This window comes from Salmo salar, chromosome 14 (genome assembly GCF_965601325.2).
Source record: "Salmo salar chromosome 14, fSalSal1, whole genome shotgun sequence".
NCBI classification, from domain to species: domain Eukaryota; kingdom Metazoa; phylum Chordata; class Actinopteri; order Salmoniformes; family Salmonidae; genus Salmo; species Salmo salar.
Window position 1 is genome coordinate 64,162,780 of NC_138304.1, and position 24,873 is coordinate 64,187,652.

General features: G+C 45.5%; 2 protein-coding genes across 2 annotated transcripts; one reads left to right on the top strand and one right to left on the bottom strand.

Annotated features, from left to right (window-relative positions):
* Window positions 1-54: 54 nt before the first annotated feature.
* LOC106570115 (zinc finger protein 687b) lies at window positions 55-11,757 on the top strand. Its single transcript, XM_014142140.3, is given in 11 exon segments — window positions 55-231; window positions 994-2,263; window positions 2,265-3,292; window positions 3,522-3,820; window positions 4,253-4,437; window positions 4,870-5,046; window positions 5,348-5,510; window positions 5,687-6,022; window positions 10,033-10,145; window positions 10,461-10,557; window positions 10,728-11,757. Coding segments are annotated over 10 exon segments (4,230 nt in total). The 5' UTR covers window positions 55-231; window positions 994-1,007; the 3' UTR covers window positions 11,304-11,757.
* A 10,014-nt stretch (window positions 11,758-21,771) lies between these two features.
* On the bottom strand, window positions 21,772-24,570 carry aqp10b (aquaporin 10b). Its single transcript, XM_014142217.3, has 6 exons — window positions 24,362-24,570; window positions 23,315-23,441; window positions 23,067-23,204; window positions 22,858-22,976; window positions 22,426-22,643; window positions 21,772-22,218 (listed from the first exon to the last, which is right to left on the bottom strand). The coding sequence occupies exons 1-6, from the start codon at window positions 24,497-24,499 to the stop codon at window positions 21,999-22,001; spliced, it is 960 nt and encodes a 319-aa protein (XP_013997692.1). The 5' UTR covers window positions 24,500-24,570; the 3' UTR covers window positions 21,772-21,998.
* Window positions 24,571-24,873: the final 303 nt, after the last annotated feature.

Here is a 24,873-nt window from a genome sequence, read left to right on the forward strand (position 1 = left end):
TGGAAAGAATTAACATATCTGTTTTTATTGTGTTATCTTTTGTGTTCACATTTAGAATTAACAAATGACATTTGTCCGTATGTGGCACCATTCCCATGACAATTTATTTTTGTAGCTTCGGCAAGAAAAAATTGCATTAATACAATGATCTGATAGGACCTCTTCATCGTGTGGCAGGAAGTAAAGGCACGTCATCTGGAGCGGGCGACAATAGTGGAATCACAGATCCAGGTAAACTATAAAAATATGTGCAATTGAGAATCAAAATACCGTTCCCATCAATTGTCCACAGTGACAGTGATCTATGGTTATTTCCCAGTAACTCGTTATGAATGCATGGAATGGCCTCCACTAAAGGACCCCTCGCTTTGCTTGGGCTCAGCGCGGCCGGGCCATCTAGCCTGGCGGGGGAAGCCGAAATAAACGTACAGCTGCGAGACGTTTGTGGTTTTAAATGATTGATTAATTGTGAAACCATTGCAGGTTAATCCATATGTAAAGTATATCGAATGTAACGTCCACACTCAGTGAATTCATCTATTGAACAGATAAAACAATTGGATTTATTTCTTGGCTAGTTAGCTAAATATGTTGTTGCTAGTCTGTCGTAGATCTCAGCTAACTAGCGTTAGCTATTTGTTGACAATCGTAGCGAGACGGGCTGTCTGTCAAACTGCATTGTGTTTATGCTAGCTGGCTAGGTAATAACAGCACAGCACCCCTTTCGCAATGTTTACTGTATGCAATGTTTTGAGAAGCTGGCTAACAGTCGCTACAACTGCTCGGGTCAAATAAATCCTGTTCGACTTGGATCTGTGTTAATAACTTGCTTAGCTACTAACTAGCTAGCTACCTTTACTGAACTGCAACATATAAGGACAGCCAACTGGCTATCAATTTAGCAATTTCAATGAGAAATTAGAAACACAGGATGTTTTAAACTTGGAATCATATCACTCATTTTCTGTCCTCTTGGTGTGTCCTCTCTTGCAGGATTTGGTCCCGGCATGGGGGACATGAAGACCCCAGATTTCGATGACCTATTGGCAGCATTTGACATTCCTGACATCGATGCTAAAGAGGCCATCCAGTCTGCTGATGAGGCTGACGGACCAGGCGGTGCACCTCTGGGAAAGCCGGACGGTGGGGTTGGTGTAGGGCCATCTCTGACACCACCTAGCCCCACGGACCCCCAGGCTGACACCCCTATTGTCAGCGTTATCGTAAAGAACTGTGTACGACCTGACATCGATGGAGGGGATGAGGACACAGACCAGAACACTATGGACAGCATTGCCGGGGTCGCTATGGGTCCACGGCTCGGTGTCTGTGCCCCAGGCATGGCGGAATCTGAACCACTCAACCACAATGGGTTTGGGGCTGCAGGTATAACTACCCCCCTAACCCAGGCTCAGGCCCAATCTAATGGGGAGCCGTGGTCAGTGTCTACCCCCAAAACAGAGGGTGGAGGAGGCGGTGCTGGATCAACTAAATCAGTCAAGCAGGTTGGCAATATATTCAACAGACTGAAGCCTCTTATGGCGCAAGGGTCGGGAGACCCTGTAGGGAGGGCGAGGAAGATGCAGCTCCTACAGCAGCAGCACACACGGCAAGAGACCGGCAAAGAAGCTTCGTTATCCTCCTCTTCATCTGTTGTGTCTGCGTCTCTTGTCTCAGGAGTATCAGTAGGACTGTCCTCTCCTTTCTTCCCACCTTCCAAGCCTCTGCTCCCGTCCCTGCCATCTGCCCTCTCCTCAAACCCGTTGCACTCATCTCAGCCGTTTAACGGGGCACCTAAAGCCGGCCCGGCATTGTGTCCCAGAGACTCAGAGGGGGATGATTCCGATCCGGACCTAGGGCCCCCGCTGCTGATCCAGGAACCTCCTGACTCCCCCTCCCGCACCCCTCCCAAACTGACCCGTCGTTTTAGGTCCTCTGCTGGCAGCTCTGACTCCACCCATCCCATGGCCTCATCAGCAGCTCATCCCAAACCAGGGGACACTCCCTCGGGCTGTAGAGTGACCTCAACTGCCCAGTCAGGCTCCACCAAGAGTCTACCACAGGAGCATGTTATAGAAGAGCGAGACTCACCTGAAAGTCCTGAGCCAGAGATACCCAAATCAGCAGCACCAGTAACCGACAAGAGGTGCTCCAGCCCTGCAGTAGCCTCCACACCACCCCCCTCAGACCTTCAGGAGCCTGAGGAGGAGGAGGAGATGGAGGTGGGAAATGGAATAGAGAAGGCTATGAATGGCAAGGAGGGAAGAGGGTGCAAGAACAGGAGAGAAGAAAATGGAGGTGGATGATGGCAAGTCTACACCTCCAACCACTGAAGGTTGCACCTCAACTCCAGGAGGGCCTGCTGCTCCTGCCCGGCCCCTCAAAGTGCGGATAAAGACCATCAAAACCTCCACTGGTGGAATCACCAGAACTGTTACTAGGGTCGCACCCAAAGCAGGTGCTGCTGGAGCCAAGGGTTTGGAGCCCAGCAAAGCTCCACCAGTGGTTCGGAAGACCCCAGTCAACAGGGCCTGGAAAGCTGACACTCCCTCTGGTCGTATGGCAGCCTCCCAGCCACAGAAAGCAAAGAGCCTCAACACACTACCTGTGTCTACACTACCAGCCAGTAGTGCTATGCTAGCTGCTGCAACCAAGGCTCAGAACAAGATGGCTGCCTCCTCGGACAAGGCCAAGGTATCTGCCACTGCTGTTAGCATCACTAAATCTGCCGCCCTGCCTGCCACTCCCTCGGTCGCCTCCTCTCCGAAGTTCTCAGTAGCCACTGGTGGGATGAGCGTACGTCCTGTTGGTGCTAAAACGTCTAACGGAGGCAGCGCCAGCGTCCTAGCCGGCACTCACCAGCCAAATAAGCCTGCCTCCATTGTGAACAGCACGGGCGCCGTCATTTCCCGCAGCCAGTCTAGCCTGGTGGAGGCCTTCAACAAGATCCTCAACAGCAAGAACCTGCTGCCCAGTTATAAGCCCGACCTCTCGGCAGCTCCGCCCCCAGAATGGGGGCTCCCTCTGCCTGCCATGGGCTACCGCTGTCTAGAATGTGGCGATGCCTTCGCCCTGGAGCGCAGCCTGGCCCGCCACTATGACAGGCGCTCGCTGCGCATCGAGGTGACCTGCAACCACTGTGCCAAGCGGCTGGCCTTTTTCAACAAGTGCAGCCTGCTGCTCCACGCCAGGGAGCATAAGGAACGAGGGCTGGTAATGCAGTGCTCTCACCTCGTCATGAGGCCCGTCACCGTGGAGCAGATGATTGGCCAGCAGGACACCACACCCATTGGTAAGGCTGGACTTTCGGAAGAGTTTAGTGAAAATGGCTTCGTCCCATAGGACGCAGCAAAAAAGTTTAAGCAATTTTGGACACATACAATGTGGCTATATAAACAAAGCTTTATTTCTGTCAGGATGTGGTCCATGTTATTTTATGAAATACAAGAGAGAGATACCATCATGCAATTGACTTCCAACTTCTTTGTATTCTTGCTTCGCTTTCTTGCTTTGTTGACCAGGCATGTGTTCCCCTTCAATCTCCTCTCCTCCTCCAGTCTCCTCCCCCTCCACCACGTCTGGAGCCCCCGCCGTGTCATCCAGTTCCAGCCCACTGAAGGACACACAGTCTCAATCTGCAGCCCAGCTGAGACCGGTCCGCCGTGCGCCCCAGATCCCCCAGGTGCTGATGCCCCTCCCCAGCAAGAAGGGAGAGGTGCTGCAGTACCACAACTTCAAGTGTCCCGAGTGCCAGGCCCAGTTCTCTGGCAAGGCTGAGCTGGTTGCCCACTTCCAGCAGATCAGAGCTACCCCCAACTCGGTGAGTCCTTTGATACAGAGCCTGAAGTATAGGTGTGCATTACCCACAGGCTAATGACGAACTACTAGTGTCAAGCTTAGTCATACGTAATGACTGAATAAGGCAGTTTCCCAGACACGGATTGTGGACTGCTTTACTCAATGGACTGCTTTACATTATGTATTGCTTTACTTTATGTATTGGTCAATACTATTACGCAATATTAGTGTGTTACTATGAAAACAAGGCATTTGTAATGCCTCAATATGACTTAATTAACTTTAAAACATGTTCTCTCTCTTCCTTGGCCAGACCTGTGGGTGTGCATTGATGACTGGCTTATTACACAGTACTAGTATTAGTTTTACAGTATTAGAAGTAGTAGTGTATTCATAGTGTTATGCCTTATTCAACTTTTTAAACATTTTCTCCCACTCTCTCCTCCCTGCCCAGACCTGTATGCTGTGCTCCCCTCCCATGATGCTGCCTAACTGGTGCAGTGTGTCGGCTCACCAGAGGATTCATAAGCACCGGGCACCCCACGTCTGTCCAGAGTGTGGGGGCATCGCCCGGCAGGCCAGCTTCCAGACCCACCTGGAGGAGGCCTGTCTGCACTTCGCCCGCCGCATTGGATACAGGTGAAGAGATAGTGTCTGCACTTACAAGTCGGCAACAAATGTAATAAGTCCGCACACAAAAGGATGTCGCAAAAGTATTTTCACTAGCTTAAACAGATGTTTCGGCTTAGCAGCCTTATTCAGTGTGTAGGTCACCTGCACTGATAGACAATTGTGCTACAAATACGTGCAAGTGTACATACCACAAACTACTGCTTAGTAGCAGCATTATGTATTATTATGACACTCCATTGTCAGGTGGATGTATGAGAGGGATACATACAGTAATGAAATGCAAATACACGCCCTCTAACTCAAAGATATGTGGCTGAAGATTCTTTCCGTAGTTGCATCACAATCAAGCCACCCAATTGTCAACGGCCACTCTATATTAGCATCAGTGACTAAACCTATGTGTTTAACATTTTGTTTTTGTTCATATCTGTTCCCCAGGTGCTCCAGTTGCCAGGTGGTCTTCGGGGGTCTGAACTCCATCAAGTCCCACATCCAGACGGCCCACTGCGAGGTGTTCCATAAGTGCCCCAGCTGCCCTATGGCCTTTAAGTCTGCCCCTAGTGCACAGGGACACACCAGCACCCAGCACCCCACCCTCACCGGGGGACAGGCCAAGTAAGTACCCCACAGTTACTGAACCATGTTATGTCTCTAGGTTTAGAGCAGTGTTTTGCAATCCTGGTCCTGAAGACTCAGAGGGGTGCACGTTTTTGTCCTAGTGCTCTAGCACTAACACACTTAATTCAACTGTGTTCATGTGTGTTAGAACAAAAATGTGCACCTCTTTGGGTCTCCAGAATTGGGAAACACTGGTTTTTAGTTGATTGTAAAGCATGTCTGTCTGTTTTTGTCACAATTTGAGCCCTGAAAAAAAGCTTAATTCACTCCTAAATTCCCTCTTTCTCTGTATTTGCAGATTGATCTACAAGTGTGTGATGTGTGATACAGTTTTTACCCAGAAACCCTTACTGTACATGCATTTCGACACCCACCTGTCCAAGCAGAAAGTGCATGTGTTCAAGTGTCCTGACTGCACCAAACTCTACGCACAGAAAGGTTCCATGATGGAACACATAAAGGTTTGTTTAGTTAAATTCTAACTCACAGGTAAACATATGATTGTAGTAAAGGAAAGTGATATGTTAGTTGATCAATCCCCTGGATGGTAAGTAGTAATTTATAGGAGCTAATTTGTCAATATTGTCTTCCTTTTTCTCTTGTCTGATTTGGTTATTCCTTTCTTCCTCTTATCCAGACTGCTCACAGAAGGCTGTCAGTCAAACAGGAGGGCCAATCCAATGCCTCTGCCCCTGCCGCCACCAATCCCTCAGCCCCCGCCCTCCCAAAACCCAAGCCCTCTGCAAAAAAGGACAGCTCAGATGGGGAGGACTGGGGCCGAGACCAAGAGGAGGAGGAGGAGGAAGGAGAGGAAGAGGGGGGTGAGGACTATGAGGAACCTGAGAATCAGTCTAGTTCTATGGAGGTAGGCAGCCATCGTGGGACCATCTCAGAATGGAGCTGCCAGCAATGTCAGAAGCCATTCACACAGAGCGACGACTACATCTCTCACATGAAGACAGAGCACGGAAAGGTAAGGTCGTACAAATGTAATTATCTGTATAACCGATGCCCCACTTCACATAAAAAATAAAGATGTGAATCGATTATTTTTAACAAATCGAATGATTCACTTTGCCATTGTAGTATTTGGGATTCGGTTAGATCGCGGTGAATTGAATCAAATGATAATTTGTGAATTGCAAAACGTAAAATAAATTGTAGGCTTCCGTTTGGATTATGTTGCTGTAAAACTTGTTTTGTAGATACTTTAAGATTTGGGCATTGCAACTGTGCTGGCTAATTTCTGCATTACCAAATGAGGAGAGTTAAACACACCAGTCCGAGTTAACTACATCTTTAATACTTTTGCAAAAGCACTTTACCTTCAATAATGCACTCTCTCGAATGAACCAGGAAGGTGATTACACAATGGCTACAGAGATATTTTATAGCAAAGATACACCCCCTTCAACGTACATTGACAAACGACAGATCTTAGTAACAGTTCACAAAGGTTACGTTTTGTATGACAGATATCCATAAAACACAGCAGACAGTAACTGCTATGTCAACAGGGTTCATTATATAGACCGGTGTCTGGTCTACCTAGAACCGTCCCTCCCTGGTACTTCATAGAACAAAAACACCATTTCATTTTTACATTTACGTCATTTAGCAGACGCTCTTATCCAGAGCGACTTACAAATTGGTGCATTCACCTTATGATATCCAGTGGAACAACCACTTTACAATAGTGCATCTAAATCTTTTAAGGGGGGGGGGTTAGAAGGATTACTTTATCCTATCCCAGGTATTCCTTAAAGAGGTGGGGTTTCAGGTGTCTCCTATATCAATTGTCAACTCTAGATACTCCCATCTCAAGCAAACCCCCTCTTGACCCCACTCCTGGACAGGCTCACTGGGGGGAGTGAGCCTCTAGGTCATATACTATCACAGGATAAGTGCGAGATCTAAGAGAGGACATACAAGGGTCCAGTTACTGCCATAAACCTCCCCACAATAAAGAAAAGGAGAGAGTAACTTGCTCACAGACAAGTCATTGGTTCCCCATTAATCACGCCATCCCTTCACATGGTTTAAGAATAGGTAAAGACACATTCCCATATAAAAGACAAGTCTGACCTCTCCCCTCTCTAGGCCCCAAGTGACTAGGCCCCAGCTAAGGGAAACGTGCAACTGAAAGACACCAGAGTCCAAAGGACACTTTCTGATGACAAGTATCTCACATAAGCATATTATACTAATAAAACATCTTAATTATCTATGTTACCCAACTAATTCTGATTCATCCACCACATGCCCCTCTCAAGGGACTCCGTCCCTTCTAGAGAATCAGAACAGTAACGTTACAGGAGAACCAGTGTCTAAACACAGACATCATCACAACAGAAAAGACAGTCATCCCCTCTCAACTTAAAAGAAATTCACAAGATTTAAGAACATTCATTCACATAGAACATACATATTCTATATAAACCAAAAATCACAAAACAATAACTCATTGCATGGGGTTCCTGCACATGACATCCCAAGAAACTCAGCACTGTCTCTTATTACCATCCCCCAACATTTACTAAACACTCTAGCAATTTGTCTGGGAAGGCCATGATACACAGTCACCTGCACGAACCCACGAAGAAAAACAAAAAATGCATACAGTTTGATATTCCAAGCTATATTTTCCATAGACAGTAAAAAGCACGTGTAATGCATAATGCAGTGCATGCAACAATGGAGCTTAATAAAATAAGCTTTAGGTATCTCACACTCCAATGGATCAGCATGGTGGAATTAACTATTTCCATCCCAAAAACTAAAATTAGCATATCTTGTTGGACAAATCCAGGTAGTGACTCCTAGTTAAAGTAAAATGTATTCTGTTGGTGCCTAATAAACATGACCCAAGACAAGCATCATGATTCCACTATTTATAAGGCAATGCCTATAGATCAAATAGATTAGGATCAGTTTCACTCTCTAGATCAGAGTTTACCCAGGGCATTCACCCATGGCATGCTTATAATAGCGTCAACGTCTTTAGTTCATAATTCATTCAATTTCCAAATAAAATCATAATTAGAACTCAGTTAATTATCCCACCAAAATTTTAAAATGACATTGCTCAGTTATTCAAATTGTCTTATCACTCAAAGTAAAAACTCAATTTAAACAAACATCAATATTAGCAGAATGCACATTCATTTTAACATCCAGTATAATTATACCATCATTTCTACTATTAACAATTTTATCACGATTATTCTACAGATCAGTATCTCAATGCATTCTTAATCTAAATGACTATAATTTTACGTGGTGTAGACCTCTACAATCAACCTGAAACCCCAAAAGTCTAAACAGTTATGGGCACAGTTGACCAAACCCCTCTCTCCAGGCACTGATTCTTCTGGTGTCCTCTTCGTTCTTCTTCAGATAGCTTTAAAATTCAAAGTGAATGACCCATTATAATGTCCCAATGTCAATGTTTCACTTTAGATGCCCATTATGTCTTGTCCATTCGTCAACCAATATACCAGCAACATAAGAAAAGTTAGAACAGCACCTTTCCCCATGCTCACTCCACGTGGACTCCTCTCACACTCCTGAGAGAAACATGAGAGAAAAGCAGTTGATAGCTTATATTGGATAATGTACACCGGTTGCTGCCAGTCAACTTGCAGAGAACACTTCTAATGAAAAATAAATCTGACTAACCTAGAATATACAGTGCATTTGGAAAGTATTGAGACCAAATGACTTTTTGCACATTTTGATACGTTAGACTTATTCTAAAATGGATTAAATATATATTTTCTCACCAATCTCCACACAATACCCCAGAATGACAAAGCAAAAACAGGTTTTTGGAAATTTATGCAACTATTAAATATAAAAAACATAAGTATTTAGACCCTTTGCTATGAGACTCGACTGAGCTCCAGTGGATCCTGTTTCCATTGAAATATGGCAGAACCATGCCTCTGAAAAATGAACTCATTTGGCTGGGACATGCTTGCTGTAGCTAGATTTTCATGTGAATATTCGAAAATCTGCATAAAATAATATATGCACATTTTCCCACGAGATATGTTGCCATCAAATTGACTTATTGCGGATAAAAGTCTGTGCGTGATGACGTCGTGCACATAAAAAGGGTTGGTTAAATTCCCAGGTACCTGAATGGAAAAATACAAGTAAAATAGCTTTCCATTGCATTGAACTCTACTGATGGTTTTGTCACACAAACTGTTGCGTTAAATAGCAAATGTGCCTACTCTGGTCTTGGCACGTGCGTTCTAGCCAACAGCTTGCCGATGAAATCAACTTACATTAAGAGATTATTATGGATATTTTTATTTGTCAAACTGCAGCCAAGCATCGATCATCACGTCACAAAAATAAGAGCCTCGATATTTATTGGAACGGAGCATTAGGCTCATGTGCACTTTCACCCCCCTGTGAAGGTCATAATTTATTTCATCTGTAGCCTAATAAACTGCATGGTTTCCCAAGTCGTTGTGGGAGGACCACACAACATATCGCGTAACTCCAAGTTTACTTTGTTATGATGGTTATTATATAAATATTTGCGCATTGAGACATTTCCACCACAATTAATCGCAGAATTAATTTTCCCGTTACAAAAAGATCCCACCATGTCGAATTATATATTTTTGTCTGCGTTTATAGAATATAACCGGCATATCCTATTTCCATCAGCCCGTTCATTCCTTTTTTCATGCATCAGGTAATTCATCCTCATTAAATGGTTGGATGGAAACATCTCTAACCAGGTTATCTGACACCAATGTAGTTATTTAGGAGGGTACCCTGACTGGGACTAAAACCCTGGTCCCTGTGACTGTCATCCCAAAACCATTATACAAAAGAATCTCTTGCTGAGGTCACTAGGTGTTGTACCAAGGTTGTTTAGTATTTGTATGACCTTAGTGTAATGTGTGTGTGTCCTCTGTGCGTGTGTACTCACCCTCTCTTTTCTCCTTGAATCTGCCTCTGTAGGCTAAGAAGAAGTTCCCGTGTTGTGTGTGTGAGAGCTCCTTCTCCACCTCTTCCAGCCTGCGGCGCCATGTACGCGTCATCCACGAGGGCAACAAGAGAGTCTTCCACTGCCAGTGAGTGAACCCCATACTCATCTAAACATCCACAAAAGCACCATATTTTGTCCCCTGTAGCTCAATTGGTAGAGCACGGATAGTGGGCTTGATTCCCAGGGCTACTCGTACGTAAAAACAAATACTGTATGCATAAACTAACTCACTTTGGGGGAAAAAGTGTCTGCTAAGTAGGATATATATTATATTTGAAAATGTCTAGAGTTGATATGACAAGACAATTAGCAGGGATATTTAGAATGTTAAGTTCAGTCGAATATCAGCCCACCTAGGAAAAGTGTGCAGCATCCTCAGAGAATACTTGTGTGTTTGCAGATATTGCACAGAGGGCAAGCGGACCTTCAGCAGTCGGCTCATACTAGAGAAGCATATCCAGGTCCATCATCACAGGGTCAGAGCCACTGAAGGACAGGTCAGTTAGAATCCATTCTTCTTTCCATCACTTGGTGGGGGTACATTTCAGTAATGTTACCCATGGTGTGGTGACTTGGATCTGAGTATGTTAAACCAAAAATCAATAATGCTTTGACGTTCTCTCTTTCCCTCCATCACCCCTCTGTCCCCATGCATGGTTCTCCACAGACCAGGAAGCGTTCAGTCCCGGGTAAGGGCCCAGGCAGCTCATCTGAACTTGACGGGGAAGGGGGGCCACCAGGGGACGAGGAAGGGGGCGGCACTGACAGCAGAGAGGCCACAGAGGGGGGCGAGGAGAGCAGCATTCCCGTGAAGAAAACACGAGCGTTGGCGCTTCCCGAGCCCGAGGAGGACGACAACGTGTTCCGCTGCGTGCCGTGCGGCTTTGCCACGGAGGACGGCGTCGAATTCCAGCGCCACATCCCGCAGCATCGCGCTGACGCCGCCTCCTTCCAGTGCCTGCAGTGTGGCGTGTGCTTCGCCTCGGCTGGCTCCCTGGGACGCCACCGTTTCATCACCCACCGTGTGAGATATCCCCAGGGGGAGTCCAACCACAGGCCACCCCGCACCCCCTCCTCCCCGGACGGCTTACCCTCATCCCCACAGGACGGAGAGGACGGTAAGGGGAAAATGAGCTGCAGGGTGTGCAGCCGGCGTTTCGACAGGGCCTCCGACCTTAACACCCACTTGAGGACCCACGGCATGGCCTTCATTGCCGCCCACAAAACTGACAAGCCCCAGTAGGGTGACGTTGCCCCTAGATGCTGATCCTGGGTCAGTTTTTCATTTCCCACACTAATGGTTAGGATTGGGGGAAAAGAAGCAGATCCTAGATCTGTAACTCGGGGAAACTTCACTCCAGAGCCGGACAAGCCCCAGTATGGAAAGGAGGGGTGAGGCCTCGGGTTGATGGACAGGCCTGGGAGATGAGGGGTTTTGACTTTAGGGGAACTGAATGTGGATAGATGAGAGCTGACCCAGATGTACTTCTGTGCCGTTTTGAGCCACTTGAGCTCTGTGTTTCTTTGTCACACTCGCATGCTGATCATCATACTGAGCAGTGGACTGGAAACGCATGAGGATGGGAGTTCTGAGGGTGAAGACCACCTGATCATAGCATCGACATCAGCCATATGTGTCCAACCTTTCCATGATTGTGTACGTTTTTCTGCCATTAATATGGTTTGTCTATCATTTCTACATGCATTTCCTTCTGTATTTTCTTACTAATTTCCTTTTCCGAGCTATGTGTCTCGAAAGGTATTCTGTCTTGCATTACATCGTTAAACTTGCATCCACACCAACCCACTGTACAAAGAAAGCACTCTTGTTGGTCATCAGTTTCTATGGGTCCACCTCTGTAGTGAGGGTTTGATAAAACTGTACTCAAATCAGTGTCCAATTTAATTTGGTATCTGAAGCAAAAAAGTTTTGAGAGTAACACTGATTTTAAGTACTAATGACATTGTTCTATTTATTTATATGAAACACATTGTCATCGTTTGAGTTATCTGCAGCCAATCTTATAGCAAGATTCAATGGTAAAGGGAACTTGAAATGTATGACACAGACAGGTGAGATTTTTCTCTGTTTGATACGCTGAACAAAAATATGAACGCAACATATAAAGTGTTGGTTTCATGAACTGAAATAAAATATCCCAGACGCACAAAAAGCTTCTCTCAAATTTTGTGCATGTCCCTTTTAGTGAGCATTGCTCCTTTGCCAAGATAATCCACCAAACAGGTGTGGCATATCAAGAAGCTAATTAAACAGCATAATCATTACACAGGTGCACCTTGTGCTGGGGACAATAAAAGGCCACTAAAATGTGCTGTTGTCACAACAATGCTACAGATGTCTAAACTATTGAGGGAGAATGCAATTGGCATACTGACTGCAGGAATGCCCAAAAGAACTGTTGCCAGAGAATGTAATGTTCATTTCTCTACCATAAACTGCCTCTGTTGTTTTTGAGTATTTGGCAAGTACGGCCTCACAACCACGCCAGCCTAGGACCTCAACACAAACTGTCAGAAACCATCTCAGGGAAGCTAATCTGCGTGCTCGTCGTCTTCACCTGACTGCAGTTTGGTGTCAACTGTGTCAGTTGGCAGTTGCTCACCTTCGATGGCCACTGGCACGCTGGAGAAGTTCTCTTCACGGATGAATCCGTTTAAACTATACTAGGCAGATGGTGTTGTGTGGATGAGCGATTTGCTGATGTCAACATGGGGAACAGAGTGCCCCATGGAGTTATGGTATGGGCAGGCATAAACTACGGACAACGAACACATTTTATCAATGGCAATTTGAGCGCACAAAGATATTGTGTTGAGATCCTGAGGCCCACAGTCATGTCATTCATCCGCCGCCATTACCTCATGTTTCAGCATGATAAAGCAACGCCCCATGGATCTGTACACAATTGCTGGAAGCTCAATGTCCCAGTTCTTTCATGGCCTGCATACTCCAGTCGCCAATTGAGCATGTTTGGGATCGACGTGTACAAAAGCGTGCTCCAGTTGCCGCCAATATCCAGAAACATCGCACAGCCGTTGATGAGTGGGACAACATTCCACAGGCAACAGCCTGATGAACTCTATGGGAAGATGTGTCGCGCTGTATGAGGCCACACCAAATACTGACTGGTTTTCAGATCCACGCCCCTACCTTTTTTATTAAGGTATGTAACCAACACATGCATATTGGTATTCCCAGTCGTGAAATCCATAGATTAGGGCCAGATGAATTTATTTAAATGAACTGGAAAATCTTCGAAATTGTTGCGTTTATTTACATTTACATTTAAGTCATTTAGCAGACGCTCTTATCCAGAGCGACTTACAAATTGGTGCATTCACCTTATGATATCCAGTGGAACAACCACTTTACAATAGTGCATCTAAATCTTTTAAGGGGGGGGGGGGGGGTTAAAAGGATTACTTTATCCTATCCTAGGTATTCCTTAAAGAGGTGGGGTTTCAGGTGTCTCCGGAAGGTGGTGATTGACTCCGCTGTCCTGGCGTCGTGAGGGAGCTTGTTCCACCATTGGGGTGCCAGAGCAGCGAACAGTTTTGACTGGGCTGAGCGGGAACTGTGCTTCCTCAGAGGTAGGGGGGCCAGCAGGCCAGAGGTGGATGAACGCAGTGCCCTTGTTTGGGTGTAGGGCCTGATCAGAGCCTGAAGGTATGGAGGTGCCGTTCCCTTCACAGCTCCGTAGGCAATCACCATGGTCTTGTAGCGGATGCGAGCATCAACTGGAAGCCAGTGGAGAGAGCGGAGGAGCGGGGTGACGTGAGAGAACTTGGGAAGGTTGAACACCAGACGGGCTGCGGCGTTCTGGATGAGTTGTAGGGGTTTAATGGCACTGGCAGGGAGCCCAGCCAACAGCGAGTTGCAGTAATCCAGACGGGAGATGACAAGTGCCTGGATTAGGACCTGCGCCGCTTCCTGTGTGAGGCAGGGTCGTACTCTGCGAATGTTGTAGAGCATGAACCTACAGGATCGGGTCACCGCCTTGATGTTAGTGGAGAACGACAGGGTGTTGTCCAGGATCACGCCAAGGTTCTTAGCACTCTGGGAGGAGGACACAAGGGAGTTGTCAACCGTGATGGCGAGATCATGGAACGGGCAGTCCTTCCCCGGGAGGAAGAGCAGCTCCGTCTTGCCGAGGTTCAGCTTGAGGTGGTGATCCGTCATCCACACTGATATGTCTGACAGACATGCAGAGATGCGATTCGCCGCCTGGTTATCAGAAGGGGGAAAGGAGAAGATTAATTGTGTGTCGTCTGCATAGCAATGATAGGAGAGACCATGTGAGGATATGACAGAGCCAAGTGACTTGGTGTATAGCGAGAATAGGAGAGGGCCTAGAACAGAGCCCTGGGGGACACCAGTGGTGAGAGCGCATGGTGCGGAGACAGATTCTCGCCACGCCACCTGGTAGGAGCGACCTGTCAGGTAGGACGCAATCCAAGCGTGGGCCGCGCCGGAGATGCCCAACTCGGAGAGGGTGGAGAGGAGGATCTGATGGTTCACAGTATCAAAGGCAGCAGATAGGTCTAGAAGGATGAGAGCAGAGGAGAGAGAGTTAGCTTTAGCAGTGCGGAGAGCCTCCGTGACACAGAGAAGAGCAGTCTCAGTTGAATGCCCAGTCTTGAAACCTGACTGATTAGGATCAAGAAGGTCATTCTGAGAGAGATAGCAGGAGAGCTGGCCAAGGACGGCACGTTCAATAGTTTTGGAGAGAAAAGAAAGAAGGGATACTGGTCTGTAGTTGTTGACATCGGAGGGATCGAGTGTAGGTTTTTTCAGAAGGGGTGCAACTCTCGCTCTCTTGAAGACGGAAGGGACGTAGCCAGCGGTCAAGGATGAGTTGATGAGCGAGGTGAGGTAGGGGAGAAGGTCTCCGGAAATGGTCTGGAGAAGAGAGGAGGGGATAGGGTCAAGTGGGCAGGTTGTTGGGTGGCCGGCCGTCACAAGACGCGAGATTTCATCTGGAGAGAGAGGGGAGAAAGAGGTCAAAGCACAGGGTAGGGCAGTGTGAGCAGGACCAGCGGTGTCGTTTGACTTAGCAAACGAGGATCGGATATCGTCAACCTTCTTTTCAAAATGGTTGACGAAGTCATCCGCAGAGAGGGAGGAGGGGGGGGGGAGGGGGAGGAGGATTCAGGAGGGAGGAGAAGGTAGCAAAGAGCTTCCTAGGGTTAGAGGCAGATGCTTGCAATTTAGAGTGGTAGAAAGTGGCTTTAGCAGCAGAGACAGAATAGGAGAATGTAGAGAGGAGGGAGTGAAAGGATGCCAGGTCCGCAGGGAGGCGAGTTTTCCTCCATTTCCGCTCGGCTGCCCGGAGCCCTGTTCTGTGAGCTCGTAGTGAGTCGTCGAGCCACGGAGCAGGAGGGGAGGACCGAGCTGGCCTGGAGGATAGGGGACAGAGAAAATCAAAGGATGCAGAAAGGGAGGAGAGGAGGGTTGAGGAGGCAGAATCAGGAGATAGGTTGGAGAAGGTTTGAGCAGAGGGAAGAGATGATAGGATGGAAGAGGAGAGAGTAGCGGGAGAGAGAGAGCGAAGGTTGGGACGGCGCAATACCATCCGAGTAGGGGCAGAGTGAGAAGTGTTGGATGAGAGCAAGAGGGAAAAGGATACAAGGTAGTGGTCGGAGATTTGGAGGGGAGTTGCAATGAGATTAGTGGAAGAACAGCATCTAGTAAAGATGAGGTCAAGCGTATTGCCTGCCTTGTGAGTAGGGGGGGAAGGTGAGAGGGTGAGGTCAAAAGAGGAGAGGAGTGGAAAGAAGGAGGCAGAGAGGAATGAGTCAAAGGTAGACGTGGGGAGGTTAAAGTCACCCAGAACTGTGAGAGGTGAGCCATCTTCAGGAAAGGAACTTATCAAGGCGTCAAGCTCATTGATGAACTCTCCAAGGGAACCTGGAGGGCGATAAATGATAAGGATGTTAAGCTTGAAAGGGCTGGTAACTGTGACAGCATGGAATTCAAATGAGGAGATAGACAGATGGGTCAGGGGAGAAAGAGAGAATGTCCACTTGGGAGAGATGAGGATTCCAGTGCCACCACCCCGCTGGCTCGATGCTCTAGGGGTATGCGAGAACACGTGGGCAGACGAAGAGAGAGCAGTAGGAATAGCAGTGTTATCTGTGGTAATCCATGTTTCCGTCAGCGCCAGGAAGTCGAGGGACTGGAGGGTAGCATAGGCTGAGATGAACTCAGCCTTGTTGGCTGCAGACCGGCAGTTCCAGAGGCTGCCGGAGACCTGGAACTCCACGTGGGTCGTGCGCGCTGGGACCACCAGGTTAGAGTGGCAGCGGCCACGCGGTGTGAAGCGTTTGTATGGCCTGTGCAGAGGGGAGAGAACAGGGATAGACAGACACATAGTTGACAAGCTACAGAAGTGTTGTTTCTTGTATTATTGTCTCTTGTGTCTTTAGAGAACTGTTTCACTTTGATATCCTTTTTCTTCTGTCCTGATTTTCTCTTTCTTTTCTTCTGTTAACTAGATATTCTTTGTTGTTCTTCGTTAGCTAGCTAGCTTCTTCCAAAAGAGTCCCTAGCAACTGCTTAGCAACTGGTAAACAATTCAGCTAGCTAAGATAACTACAATTTTATGAAAAATAGTTATTTTTCAAAAGCCTATCTTCTTTGTTTGTTGCTTGTTTTTTCTCCTCTTCAGTCTTGCAGTTTTCTTTTGCTTTTTTCCGATGTACTTCACTCTAAAAACCATGTAAATTTCAATATTTGTAGGAGCTCATTTTTCAGCTGCTGCTGCTCAAATTGGAGTTCCGGAACCGATTATATATTAGTTTAGTTTATTTAGTTTATATATTAGTTCAGTGTAGATTATTGTAACCCGTCTTGTTTCGAGTGGTACATTGTCATAACTTTTAGCCAAGATAAGTGAGTTCCAAGATTTTACCAGTGGTGCACATGGGTATATGTTGCACAGACCATATCATATACTAAAAGAAAGCGTTCGGGTTTTGTTACTTGTTATGAAAATGTGAATTTAAGTATAATATTTGTACTCAAATGTTTTGTTCTACCAATTTGAATCAAAAAGAACTGGATTTGTATGGTAGGTAGGCTAGCTATAGATTGTCACTCTCAACTAAGCAGAGGGAGAGTGCGAGGGGTTGTATTTGTGTTTTTAATGTGTATGGAAATTTCTCTGAATTGTTTTCTAACTGCAGAATCAGTGCTTGACCTATTTGTTTTTTTGGTTTCCTTTTGTCACCTGCTATGAAATACTATATATATATGGAAAATATTCAGACCCCTACCCTTTTTCCACATTTTATATTTAGCCTTATTCTAAAATGGATTAAATAAATCTACGGTCAATATCCCATAATGACAAAGCGAAAACAGGTTAACAAATTTATAAAAAATTAATCATACCTTAGTACTTATACATAAGTATTTAGATGCTTTGCTATGAAACTCAAAATTGAGCTCAGGTGCATTCTGTTACTACAACTTGGAGTCCACCTGTGGTAAATTCAATTGATTGGACAAGATTAGGAAAGGCACACCTGTCTATATAAGGTCCCACAGTTGACAGTGCATGTCAGAGCACAAACCAATGAGGTCGAATAAATTATCCGTAGAGGTTCCAGACAGGATTGTGTCGAGGCACAAATTTGGGGAGGGGGTACCAAAACATTTCTGCAGCATGGAAGGTCCCCACGAACACAGTGGCCTCCATTTTTCTTAACCACCAAGACTCTTCCTAGAGCTGGCCGTCCAGCCAAACTGAGCAATCGCAGGAGAAGGGCTTTGGTCAGGGAGGTGACCAAGAACCTGATGGTCACTGAAAAAAGATCCAGAGTTCCTCTGTGGAGATGGTAGGACAACCATCTCTGCAGCACTCAACCAATCAGGTCTTTATGGTAGAGCGGCCAGACGGAAGCCACTCCTCAGTAGAAGGCACATAACAGCCCGCTTGGAGTTTGCCTAAAGGCTCCTAACGGACTCTCAGATCATAAGAAACAACATTCTCTGGTCTGATGAAACCAAGATTGACCTCTTTGGCCTGAATGCCAAGCGCCAGGTCTGGAGGAAACCTGGCACCATCCCTATGGTGAAGCATGGTGGTGGCAGCATCATGCTGTGGGGTTGTTTTACAGCGGCACGGACTGGGAGACTAGTCAGGATCGAGGGAAAGATGAACATAGCAAAGTACAGAGAGGTCCTTGATGAAAACCTGCTGTGGAGTGCTCAGGACCTCAGACTGGGATGAAGGTTCCCCTTCCAACAGGACAATGACCCTAAGCACACAGCCGAGACAACACAGGAGTCTCAATGTCTAGGTTGGCCCTGTCAGAGCCCGGACTTGAACCCGATCGAACATCTCTGGAGAAACTTGAAAATGTGTGCAGCGAGGCTCCCCATTCAACCTGACAGCTCTTGAGACGATTTGCAGAGAGGAATGGGAGAAACTCCTCATACAGGTGTGCCAAGCTTGTAGCATCATACCCAAGAAGACGTGAGGCTGTAATCGCTGCCAAAGGTGCTTCAACAAAGTACTGAGTAAAGGGTCTGAATACTTATGTAAATGTCTTAAGTTTATTTGTCATTTATAAAAACATGTATTTTCTTTGTCATTATGGGGTATTGTGTGTATATTTGAAGGGGGGAAAAAACAATTTATTCAATTTTAGAATAAGGATGTAACGTAACAAAGTCAAGGGGTCTGAATACTTTCCGAATGCACTGTATATACAGTACCAGTCAAGTTTGGACACACCTCATTCCAGGGTTTTTCTTTTACTATTTTCTACATTGTAGAATAATAGTGTAGACAAACTATGAAATAACACATGGAATAATGTAGTAAACCAAAGTGTTAAACAAATCACAATATATTTGATTCTTCAAAGTAGCCACCCTTCGCCTTGACAGCTTTGCACCCTGTTGGTATTCTCTCAACCAGCTTCACCTGGAATGCTTTTCCAACAGTCTTGAAGGAGTTCCCACTAAGGCTGAGCACTTGTTGGCTGCTTTTCCTTCACTCTGCGGTTCAACTCATCCCAAACCTTCTTAATTGGGTTGAGGTCAGGTGATTGTGGAAGCCAGTTCAACTGATACAGCACTCCCATCACTCTCCTTCTTGGTCAAATAGCCCTTCCACAGTCTGGGAGTTGTTGGGTCATTGTCCTGTTGAAAACAAATGATTGGATGGCGTATCGCTGCAAAATGCTGTGGTAGCCATGCTGGTTAAGTGTGCCTTGAATTCTAACACCATCACAACTCCTCCATGCTTCACGGTGAGAACCACACATGCGGAGATCATCCGTTCACCTACTCTGCGTCACAAAGACACTGCGTTGGAACCAAAAATCTCAAATTTGGACTCACCCGACCAAAGGACAGATTTCCACCGGTCTAATGTCCATTGCTTGTGCTTCTTGACCCAAGCAAGTCTCTTCTTCTTATTGGTGTCCTTTAGTAGTGGTTTCTTTGCAGCAATTCGACCATGAAGGTCTGGTTCACCGAGTCTCTGAACAGGTGATGTTGAGTTGTCTATTACTCTAATGAACTTATCTTCAAATCAAATTTTATTGGTAACATACATGTCTAGCAGATGTTATTGCAGGTGTAGTGAAATCCTTGTTTCTAGCTCCAACAGTGTAGTAATACCAAACAAGTAATATCTAACTGAAGCATTTATTTGGGCTGCAATTTCTGAGGGTGGTAAGTCAAATGAACTTGTCCTCTGCAACAGAGGTAACTCGGTCTTCCTTTCCAGTGCCGGTTCTCATGAGCCAGTTTCATCATAGCGCTTGATGGTTTTTGCGACTGCACTTGAAGAAACTTTAAAATATATTTTCCACATTGACTGACCATGTCTTAAAGTAATGATGGACTGTCATTTCTCTTTGCTTATTTGAGCTGTTCTTGCCAATATGGACTTATCCCTATTTGGTAAAAGACCATCTTCTGTATACCACCCCTACCTTGTCACAAATACATCGAGGAAAGAAATTCCACAAATTAACTTTTAACACCTCCAGGTGACTACCTCATGAAGCTGGTTGAGAGAATGCCAAGAGTGTGCAAAGCTGTTATCAAGGCAAAGGGTGGCTACTTTGAAGAATCGCAAATATATTTTGATTTGTTTGACACTTTTTGGGTCACTACATGATTCCATATGGGTTATTTCATACAGTAGTTTTGATGTCTTAACTATTATTCTACAATGTAGAAAATAGTAGGTGTCAGCTTTTGACTGGTACTGTATTCATAAAGTATTCAGACCCCTTGATTTTTCTACATTTTGTTACGTTGTAGCCGTATTCTAAAATGTATCAATCTACACATAATAACCCATAATGACAAATTAAAAACATTTAATTTAAGTATTCAGACCCTTTACTCAGTACTTTGTTGAAGCACCTTTGGCAGTGATTACAGCCTCAAGTATTCTTGGGTATCACGCTACAAGCTTGGCACACCTGTATTTAGCCCGGGTAGGCCGTCATTGTAAAATAAGAATTTGTTCTTAACTGACTTACCTAGTCAAATATAGGTTAAATAAAAAATATATATATATTTTAGCGAGTTTCTCCCATTCTTCTCTGCAGATCCTCAAGGTCTGTCGGGTTGGATGGGGAGCATTGCTGCACTGCTATTTTCAGGTCTCTCCAGAGATGTTCGATCGGGTTCAGGCCAGGCTCAAGTACATTCAGAGACTTGTCCCGAAGCCACTCCTGCATTGTCTTGGCTGTGTGCTTAGGGTCGTTGTCCTGTTGGAAGGTGAACTTCGCCCCAGTCTGAGGTCCTGAGTGCTCTGAAGCAAGCAGATTTTCATTAAGGATCTCTGTACTTTGCTCTGTTCATCTTTCCCTTGATCCTGACTAGTCTCCCAGTCCCTGCCGCTAAAAAACGCCACCACCAGGCTTCACCGTATGGATGGTGGCAGGTTTCCTTCAGATGTGACGCTTGGTATTCAGACTGCAGAGTTCAATGGTGGTTTCATAACACCACATCATTTTGTTTCTCATGGTCAGAGTCCTTTAGGTTCCTTTTGGCAAACTCCATGCAGGCTGTCATGTGCCTTTTACTGAGGAGTGGCTTCCATCTGGCTACTACCATAAAGCCCTAATTGGTGGGGTGCTGCAGAGATGGTTGTCCTTCTGGAAGGTTTTCCCATTTCCACAGAGGAACTCTGGAGCTCTGTCAGGGTGACCACCGGGTTCTTGGTCACCTCCCTGACCAAGGCTCTACGGACAATTCATTCGGCCTCATGGCTTGGTTTTTGCTCTGACATGCACTGTCAGCTGTGGGACCATTATATAGACAGGTGTGTTCCTTTCAAAATCATGTCCAATCAATTTAATTGACCACAGATGGACTCCAAGTTGTAGAAACATCAAGGATGACCATTGGAAACAGGATGCACCTGAGCTCAATTTCAAGTCTCATAGCAAAGGGTCTGAATACTTATGTAACTAAGGTATGTTTATTTTTTATATATTAGCAAAAATGTGTGTAGATTGAGGAAAAGTTTTTATTTAATCCATTTTAGAATAAGGCTGTAACATAAAATGTGGAAAAAGGAAGGGGTCTGAATACTTTCCGAAGGTACTATAGATAAATAATGATTCCGCTTTTATTTTCCATCTGTATTGTGGTCTGTGTGCTGAATTGCCATACATTTTATGTGCCGTTTCAAAATAAATGTGTAAGGGAGAACTTTACTTTTTATCAAGTCTTTACTTCTGTCCAGTCATTGAAGAAGCATTATATGACATTTTTAATTTAGGCACATTTACATTATGTACAACTACAGTATTTTATACAGATTGATAATCATTCCTCTGTTTATAATTGTGACACATACACTAGTGTCTTGCAAAGAGTGTAATCATATAGCCCTTTAGGATATAACCGTTTAAAATCCCACTATTAGATTCTCCCATTTCACATGAGGGTCCCATCCAGTCCATCCTTAGGGTCGTTTTTTTCTGGATGTAGCTCCACTGCCTGCCTGTTCTCAGTGGCCTGTCCTTGGGCTGAGGACTCCGAGATGAGCCCCTTCTCTGGATGGTGGACCTCAATGAGGAGCTCGTAGATCAGTGTGCCTACCAGAGCACCGGCACAAGTGGCCACTAAAGGCACCCACCACCAACTACGTCCCGCCCTGAGAGGGAAAGAAACAGTAACATCTCTTACCTGCTATCTGTATCAGCGTATACACAATGTCAAAGTACAATACTTTGCGTTCCGCTTAAGATCCTCATGTGAATTTCAAGATCCCCCTAAAAATGCCTAACATATTAAAGTACTTGTTTGGTTTACTTAAACAAGGGCATTAAGAGTGTCAAAATATGTAGCAGAACTGACTTACCTAAACACCTCATCCCCCCAGCCAGCAATGTATGTGAACAGTCTAGGCCCAATGTCTCTGGCTGGGTTCAGGGCGTAGCCGCTGTTGGAGCCCATGGAGACTCCGATCACCAACACCACAGCCCCCACCAGCACCGGCTGCAGACCTGCAGGCGCCGGGCTGTTCCTGCTGTCCCCCAGAGCCAGGATACACACCATGAGAGCAGCCGTGCCCACCACCTGGAGGTGGTGAGCCGGTTAACCACTACAGAGCAGTGACACCATGATAAGACTAACTATGAAGGCTGAGGCGCCATTCAACCTCTCCCAAATTATTGATTAGAAAACAGCCCTTAGTAAAAAGACCTGATTGAGTCTTCCAGGTACAAATACATTTCCAATGTGTTTATGTTAGTTATCTTATATTCATGTAAACCAAGAAGGGGGTTCCGACCTGGTCCATGATGCCACCCCACAGGCTCAGGTAGTCAGCAGGGTATGTGGAGAAGATGCCTGCTGTGGCTTTGGGACCGCTCACGGTCAGGTGACCACCACTGTAGAACTGTATAGCATCTGTGAATAAAAACACACACACACTATCATGCTCCAGCCATAACTTTTGATTCTAGTATTCAAGATTGATATTCTACATTTTCCCCTTACCATAGTACTGCAGGGCTACGGTGGCAGCAGCCATAAAGGCCCCCAGAATCTGGAACAAGACGTAGAAAGGCAGGCGTGTCCAAGGATGCCTGCCCAGAAAGCAGAGGCTGAGAGACACTGCAGGGTTTAGGTGAGCACCTTTGAGAGAACAAAACAACCATTATTTGATAATGTATCAACTATTTTATCAAGATATGGCCTCTCTCTGTCCTCATCCACATGTATAGATTTACACTCATAGACTTTACCTGACACCCCACGGGAAACATAGACTCCAAAGGTGGTTCCCAGAGCGAATCCCAGATTGATTGACAGGTAGTGACCATTACTGTTTTCAGATGTCGTTACCTGGGCAACGGAGCCACATCCAAACAGCTGCAGTCACAACAAAACAAGGCCTGTATCAGGGGAGTTACATCCCTAATGCATCATATCCCCATTTTTTTTAACTACTGCTTGAATTGAGATGTCAAATAATCTCAGAATTTACTGTCATGGGTAATAAATCAGGTAACCAGGAAGGCCTATATCAAATATCAGTTGAAAGTGGTTCCCCATTGTCGTCTACTCAAATAGTGGGGTAACTTCAGAGTACCATTCAAGATTAGGCATGTTTGGCTGATAAGCCAAGGACAGTCTTTACAGTCCTCTGTTCTGAGGAAGTGTATTGCTTTATGATTTTGTTGTGCGCTATAATTTTTATTGACCTGGGCAAGAGCAACAAGGCATTAATCTCAAGGCTTGGGGCATGTTCAATATGGCAGAACGTTTATAATATTGAAAACTTTCTCTTTTCCAAATGACTCACACTCTACTGATTTAGGAATTCCCTCCCACACCTCTCCTTCCACTCATGCTCTCTTTTGCTCTCTCTCAGGGGTCAAAGTCCTTGGTTAGCCATTGTGACGATCCACCAATGGCACAAATGGGGTTTTGCAAGCACTTACAATTTAAAACAAGATCAGAGCGAGATAGCGTGTGGAAGAACTGGAGATTCAAATTAGAATAATAACATTAAATGCCAAAGTTATCCTTAGTTGGATATCACCTGCGCTGTCCCGTCCACCATTCACTGTACTTTGACAGACCGACCAATGGACAGATGTCTTAAGGGATAAGGCTCTGCCTAACCTGAAGGATGCACACCAACACTCATTTACAATCCTTGAAATACTACAATCATCTCCCTCTGCCTAACCTCAATCCTTACAACTGAGGTACAGAAGGACAAGTCTCTCCAACCATTCCTACAGAGCACCATGTACTATTCTGCCCAGTATCAGAAAGGCACTCACAATCATGATGTAGACCCCCAGGCACTCAGCCAAACACTCTCTGACAAGACTACTCCTGATTCGAAATTTATTCAGCAGTCGGTCCATCCCTGTAGCGTGTTTTGGACACCAAAAAGGAAGCTTATGTAATGTCCTCATCAGTAGTACTACGTAACTTGGACAGTGAACTCTCCGGCTGACTATTAACAAGTTCACACAGACTGAGAAGGCTTGCACGCAATCCTCTGCGTCACTTGTTTTATGGCATGACTGAGGCTTGTGTATGTAGAAGGGTTATCACTCTGTGGGTCGTTCAACGAATAGAGTAGTTTCTGTGTCCTTTTTAAGTAGGAATTGTGCACCAATATTATATTTGTTTGTTATATTAAATGAAGAGCCCTTTAATATAGAACACATGGTAAATTCAATAAATCTTGATGTCCCTCGTCAAGTTGTTTTTAGGAAACCCCAATATTTTTTTTATTTTTTTGGGGGGGGGAAAGAATCAGCTTTAATATTGCAACTAGATTGTG

Coding starts and splice junctions, on each gene's coding strand:
- aqp10b (XM_014142217.3), bottom strand. CDS start 24,499: ATGAGGACATTACATAAGCTTCCTTTTTGGTGTCCAAAACACGCTACA. Junction 23,205..23,314: donor TGTTTCCCGTGGGGTGTCAG/GTAAAGTCTATG, acceptor GTTCTCTCAAAG/GTGCTCACCTAAACCCTGCA. Junction 22,977..23,066: donor CGTAGCCCTGCAGTACTATG/GTAAGGGGAAAA, acceptor TTTTATTCACAG/ATGCTATACAGTTCTACAGT.